The 7379-nt window shown below is 36.8% G+C and overlaps 1 protein-coding gene across 1 annotated transcript; it reads right to left on the bottom strand.

Annotated features, from left to right (window-relative positions):
* Positions 1-2835: 2835 nt before the first annotated feature.
* Positions 2836-7379, bottom strand: gca (grancalcin). Its single transcript, XM_079884441.1, has 8 exons — positions 7083-7379; positions 4388-4552; positions 4244-4313; positions 4095-4138; positions 3814-3961; positions 3488-3601; positions 3290-3348; positions 2836-3136 (listed from the first exon to the last, which is right to left on the bottom strand). Exons 1-8 carry the CDS (start codon positions 7104-7106, stop codon positions 3110-3112), a joined length of 651 nt encoding a protein of 216 aa, XP_079740567.1. The 5' UTR covers positions 7107-7379; the 3' UTR covers positions 2836-3109.

Raw genomic sequence — 7379 nt, 5'->3', positions numbered from 1 at the left:
GCAACAAGAATCATTTAAAAACACATGCAGTTATATATTAAACATAAAAAATAGCTGACCCAAAACCTAATTTTTGACAGAAAGGAGTCTCATTGCTTTATTATATCCCGCTAGTTGAATTTTAGCAGTGTTGGGGAAAATTATCAATATTGTTACTACCTATAAAGTAATAATTGCGTTACTTTTTATTGATGAAGTATTACGTGGCATTACTTTTGCGTCATTTTTGCTGGGCTGGCCCGGGCTTGTTTCTTTTTATAACAACAAAAAAAAAAGTTACATTTTTGGCAAATGTAAAGGCCCTTTCACACCGTTGCGGTGAACAATCGAGTCCGGCTCCGGTTGAAGAGATGAAGGAAATGCACATTCACGACTGAACAGTAGAGGGCACAGCCAGAGAATGTCTAATAGGAAGAGAATTGGCACTCTCTGCTTACTTCCGGTTTCTGGACTGGCTGCAGTAACACGTCTCTGTCCATGCGGGGGCGCTCGCAGGCGAGTGCAGAATGAATGGAGGTCTATGGCGAAAAACCCTCAAAATCCACTTTTCTCAGGATATAACTTTTTGTCTAGTAATTTGAATGTTGTATTCGAAAGGAGATGCAAAGAAATTACACATTGCTGGGTGTTAGATTTTTTAGAGTCACTTATTTGGTTTAAAAAGTCTTTTAAAATGTCAATGACGTCAGAATGCTGACGTCATTAGCAGAATGCTAGCGTGTTATGGGCAACAACAACTCAACCTGTAAGAAATCGAAAAGAAATAAGTACTCGTTCATTCAACTTTCGACCTATAACCCATGTTGAACTTGCAAAACTTACAATAAAATCTGAGATTTCTCAACGGGAATCGGGTGAAAGAGACACATTTAGCCGTCTAGCCCCATAGACTCCCATTCACTCTGCACTCGCCCGCGATCACCTCCAGTGGAACTCTAATGGAAATGCAACCAAGATCGATACAATGGGGCTAATAGGAAGTGCCAAGGCTCTCCGTAGACGGGCTCTGGCACAGCTTAGACAAACCTTTCAGCTTTGCATACTGCCATTCTGGATTGCAGAAGAAGAAAGTTCAACTCTCTGGCTGCATCTAAAATCACATACATCATTACTGTACTGTAGGCGAAAAACAGCATAAGACAAAAGTATGCCCGCATACACAGTGATCATAAAAGAATAGGCACTGGACACTTTGCGATTTCGGATGCAGCCTCTCATAGCAATAAAAAAAAAGAAAAAAAGTGATGTTTAACTAAAGTGATTATTGCTTATTCATATGGTTGAACTGGATCATCGAAGGTCAGCAGCAAAGACATTGTTTAATAAAGTGAGATTAAGTACATTAAGAATATGTGTGCTATTTAACATTTCATTTTTGCAGGCTTGCATAATACTGCTTGCATTTCACTGTTTTTATAATTTTATTCATTTTATCAAACACATCTCTTTGACCCATCATACACATAACTCATGATCAACTTCAATAATTCAATGTTAGGCTGCATAGATTAGGTCAGCCGGAACCGGGAACACTTCCCATAAATCCTGATGTACTCGTTGCATCATAAGAATGGTGTCTACACTGATATTAGTTTCTCTGTTTATCCCAAGGTTTATTGCAGTCCGCCGGATCCAGGCCGTATCCAGATCTGATGAAGGGCCTGCGCCTGGACACGACGATAACACAGTCCTAAAGTGTCAACTAGTCTCTTCCCTTCCCTTTACCTCTGCACAGATAAAATGTTGTCAAAATGATTCCGGTTTAGTCGGCGCCAATGGCCTCGTGGTCAGTGCGCCGACATGTAGCGCCTTTGCGCTCGGGCGGCCCGAGTACGAGTCCCGGCTCGTGGACCTTTCCCAATCCCATCCCCCCGTCTCTCTCCCACCTTGTTTCCTGTCATCTCTCTTCTGTCCTGTCACAATAAAAGGAAAATCACCAAAAAACAATATTTAAAAAAAAAAAGAAAAAAAAAAAGATTCCGGTTTACATGGATACGTGGAAGCGACAAAAAATGATTAATTATGAATTTTTAAAGCCAGACAAGTAATTTGTTGAGGTCAATTTGTAAAGAAGGACTACACACCTGCGCACATGTATATTCAAACGCGCATACCTATAGACTAAACACGGAATACACATGTGCATCAGCGTTTTCACAGATTCGCGTTTTTGAAGTTTACGCGGAGATGATGACGTTTTTCAAAATTAGTCAACACTTGCACCTTGGAACCTATTTCAATGTTTGCGTTCTCGAGGCACCAGGCACTGTTGTTGTGGGAATGAGCGGGCCGGAGCGCGTTAGGGGTTTTCTGTTAGAACGGTGTTGTGTAAGCGGCCCCTAGGTTAATAACATGATCTTTGCAACGGATGTGAATCAATGAAAACTAACTTTAGCTGGACAAGAGCTGCTGTAAAGCCAAAATCATCTCTGTTACTTTAATTTCCTATTATCACTGTAAAGCTGCTTTGAAACAGTCTATATGGTTAAAAGTGTTATATAAATGAAGGTAACTTGACTTGAGGTACTTAATCTGTTTTTGTGCAAGTGAGACGAGTAAAAGCATGCTCACATTTAGTCTAGAACTACAACAAGCCAGCTCATGTTTAGACAGAACACACAACGCCTCTGCTCTTACTCCCGATTTCTCTCAACATGCGGACAGGAAAGCTGTCAGTAAATAAATGTAAATTAAAAAATTAGTGTTACTTGAAAAAAGTAATCTGATTACGTACTTGTAATGTGTTACACCCAACACTGATTTTTACTACCTACATGAACCACAAAAGCACATTCTCACTGTCCTTGCTGCTAAATAAAGCCAGAACACAACTCTTAAAGATGTACCATGTTTTATTGGCAAAATATATGGTAAGTGTGGTTATATTTTAACATAATACATAGAATTTATAAAGAATGAATATGAAAAAGATCATTTAAAAACAATTGAGGTCTGCTTGGCACAAATATTGATAATTTCAAGCAATATATGGTTTACTCCTATGTTCACATATAACATCATACTGGCAAATTAGCAAATATATTTCTTTGCACCTTCAGTCATTCAGTGCTCTTCCTGAAGTGCATACTGTACTTGTCAGTAACCCTCTTCAGAGAGACATAGTACACAAGATGAACTGCAAGAGGAAATTAAAGATGTTACAACAGCTTCCTATATGCTTTCAAGAAGTAACCCATTTTACTTCTTCAATTAATCAGTAAAAACCATCTTAGATTTTAAAAATAAGAAAATATAGGCACATAAATGGGAAAACTTTGTCTTCACTTACATCATCATACTGGAAGTTCACCATTCCCTGCTGCATTGTATCTCTCCTCCTAAAGTTGTCTACATAAAAATAAAAAAGTCATACAGTGTTTGATCAAAAATACAATCAACAGAATACTTAGTATAACTATAATCGGTGTAGTTATAATAATCAAGTTTTGTATAGATTTGCATTTCTAAATTTTACAAAAAGTCTTACCTGTAAGTGCCCTTAGCTTCACACAACACGCCACATAGTCATCAAAGTAGATCTTTCCAGACTTGCTGTAGCGTTTGATGATGGCGTTCTGTGCCTGTGGGCTAATTCGGAAACCTGTGAAATCATGACAGACATTTTTTGCTTACATCACAGTCTCCAAGGCTATTGGCTAAGACATGTACATTGTGCCCTGTAGTTTTGATTTTATTTTAAAGCTCAAAATTAGTGACTTGTTATTTATTCTTTGAGACTTGTTATTTATTCTTTGATCTCAGTCAATAGAAATAGACTTAATTTATACTATTATTATGAAAGGTTAAACTCACCCATGTTAGCAAGGCACTGGGACATCTCATGAGGATCCACCGTTCCACTGCAGTCCCTGTCCACCATTATGAAGTTCTGCTTCCAGCCATTTAGCACAGAGAACAGTTCTTTAAACTCATTGAAACCCATCTTTCCGGTGAGATCTCTCTGTACACACATGCTTAAAGAATCTAAACCACATCAAGATGTTGGGATACTGCATAAAGCAAACTTTTGACTCAAGTTGTAGAGATAAGATCAGAGCCAGAACAGAGCTGTTTCATTTTTCTGTAAAGGATACATCCAGCATGCCAATCATAATCCTGCAGGTTTCCAAACTGAAGGCTGCAAAAACAGAAGCGCAGTGAGCATGATCCACTCGCTCTATATTATTGATTTGCTAGTCCAAGCATTTGGAACTAAAAATCCTTCTACAATCTTTGTACTCACGATTGTAGGTGCCGCTGATTCCGGTCTGGGTGAGGCACCTTTGAAGTTCTTCAGCATCAACTTCACCATCCTGACATAAGATTTATGTTTACTACATGAACAACATAATGGGACAGAAAAAACAGTATAGCTAGCAGCTCTCACCTGGCCAGCTATTGCTGTGAAATAGCCCCACATTGGGTCCTGGGCAGGACCCGCAGGAAAAGCCCCCTGGTACGCCCCATATGGTTGTGCTGGGTAACCACCTGCAGCAGGGACCCCTGGCATTGCCATACCCTGAGCAGGAACTCCTGGCATTGGACCACCAAACTGCAAGTAAAAAAGGGACACTTTTAAGCAGCCTACTGTACTGATCGGAAAAATAATAATTAGGCTGAAAAACCGAACCTCAAAGTTTATTTAATAATCAATTCATTCATCAAATCAGTTATATATACTGAGCTGTATACAAACATTTAAATGGCACACATGGCAGTTTTATATCAACCTTTTAATTATATGTTTCTACACTAATTCATTGTTGAAATATTAACATTTAAATGGTGGTTGTAATATAAATGTGCTTTCTTGTCTTCTCTCTGTTTATGTCTATGACGAGTCAGGTACTGGGGTAACTCGACCCGAACCAGTTCAAAATGGTCAGAATATAAACTCTTATTATAGGTGTACTGTAGTGATTAAGTATAAGACAAAATCACGGTTTGGAAAATGGATTCATGATGTACTCGCTTATTATATACGTTTTTAAACACAAAAAAAGTTACGGACTGCAGCTTTAAGTAAAAAATATAATGATTATGTAATATGGTGCTTTTTAGTTGACTAACAAGCTATGGACATCGAATGGCTTTCCTGAGATATTGACATCTTGAAACATTGATGGAGCGATTACATGAGACATTTCAGTAAGTTGTACAGTTTCTTTTAACATACCTTCTGACGCCCATTATTGTTTATTTCATGCTACAAGTAAAGAATAGTAACTGAGGTGGCTACAGTGATATGTCAAAAAAGCATCAACACAACATTTATTGTTTGAATTTCATTAAAATATGTACAGAATTTGAAAGCTCACGCTTTGTTTCGTATCAAAGCACAATGCTTATTGCGATTATTAGATGGTAACGTTAAGTGCGCTAAAATTATGTTTAGTGATGTTTTGTTCATGCATTAGCCTGCCTGAAAACAGTATAGACTAAAATATCTTGGTTCATCAAAATGCAGATTGATTAAAAACGAGAAATAATTTTCAGATGTAAATTTCGGTTCATGACTACATTTAAGACTTAACTTATTACAAAAAGGTTCAAGTGGTCTGCCCCTGACAACAGCCCTAATAGGCTACAGCTAGAATAAAATGTGCAATATAAATCAACCTTTAGTCTCTGTTCAAAAGATTGTATCAACCAACCAATTGCTGAACATCACGTATTACTCCACAAGGATTTGTTTCAAAAGACACACAATTGTCCAATTAAACTCATAACATTCCACTGGGTTTTACCAAGAGTACAGACAGGGGTGGCCAATTACTATTGGGCCTAAACAAACTCCAGCCTACATAGGAGGCTATATATAGCCAAGAGGCTATACATGTGCTTTCTGTGGTGAAACCACATTTATGCTACATGTTCATATACCTTTCTTTTTTTTTTTTTTTACTTTAACCTGTCCATGCAAAATTAGACAGGCATATAGATAGGCATGACTTGGGAGCAGAAAATGTCAATAAAAGTGACTAAAAATGTAAATAAATATTTGGACTTATACATTCTCAGAGAAAAAAGGGGGGAAACAAACTTTCAAGGCTACAACAGCTTAGAGGCAAGTCACAAGGTGTGGCTTGCTAAACCGGCATCATTTTTGCACATTTTTTCTTCCTGACAGTGAAGGAATTCAGCCTAAGAATTTCTTTCACTTGATTCATTTAACTTATGTTTTTGACATAGATGGACGACGTGCTGTGACACACAGTAACAAAAAAAAAGAAGATTTTTTTAAATATATTTTATATATACATTTAAACATTTTTAAAATAAGATTTATTAGAAGTGACAGTTTATGCTTAAAACAAGACAAATTATTTGCCAATAGGTTAAACAAAATTTCAATATAATTTGCTTTAGTAATGTTTCTTTCTATGTTTCAATGGAAACCAAAACAAAACAAAAATGTTATGGCTTATGTATTGTATTGTTGAAAATGTCCTTGCCCTTAAAAAAATATGTGTGGGTGGTGTGCAAATAAAGAATTTATTCCATTTGATTAATTTAGCTTGTTTTTGACATAGATGGATGACGTGTTGTGACTATTTTTGTTTTTGTGGAGATATTTTATAAAAACATCTAAACATTCTTAAAATAAAATTTCTAGAAGTGGAAGTGAAAGTTTATGCTTAAAACACATTTCAAGAAAAATTATTCCACAATTTTAAATCTCAAGATAATTTGCTTTAGTAATGTTTATGTTTCAATGGAAAACAAAACAAAACAAAAATGTAAGGCTTATTGTATTGTTGAAAATGTCCTTGCCCTTGAAAACCGGGTGGGCGGTGCGCAAAATAATAGCCCAGTAACGTTAAGTTAAAAAGTTACATTACTGATACTGGGTTCAGGTATTCTGCTGCGGTTTCAATCGGTATGCCTAATCCATATTAGTTTATGCCAAATCCATATTAGAGGAAATGTAATTACCGGTATTAAATTATATGTAATTTATTCAATGTAACAATTTGGGGTGTAACAAGACATACAGATTTTTCAACCAATCTGGCGTTTCTTAAACTAATTATCAAATTATTTTTACATTCTACAACATAAAACATATAAGTGATACTTACATTGTTATACCCAGGATACGCCATACTTAGTGATTGCACCCTCAAGGAACAGAAACGACTTAAAAATGAATCTTATGAGAAAGTTTTCGGCCAGTCCAGATCACTTCCGTACATCGACTGTTACGGGAAGTCGTAAGGATGACGTCATTTGGATCAGCAGGACTGACAGCGATCGGGTCGCAGAGATTTAGTTTAACCTTACGTCATAAAACATGACTACATTATCTATGCAGAGCCGATTTTGGATCACACCTCCAAATGTAAAGTAAGCGTTCAGTGACAGATATAGCCTTACAC

This window comes from Squalius cephalus (genome assembly GCF_949319135.1).
Source record: "Squalius cephalus genome assembly, chromosome: 10".
NCBI lineage: Eukaryota > Metazoa > Chordata > Actinopteri > Cypriniformes > Leuciscidae > Squalius > Squalius cephalus.
The sequence above is the reverse complement of the archived record's forward strand: the minus strand, read 5'-3'. Positions and strand labels throughout refer to the sequence as shown.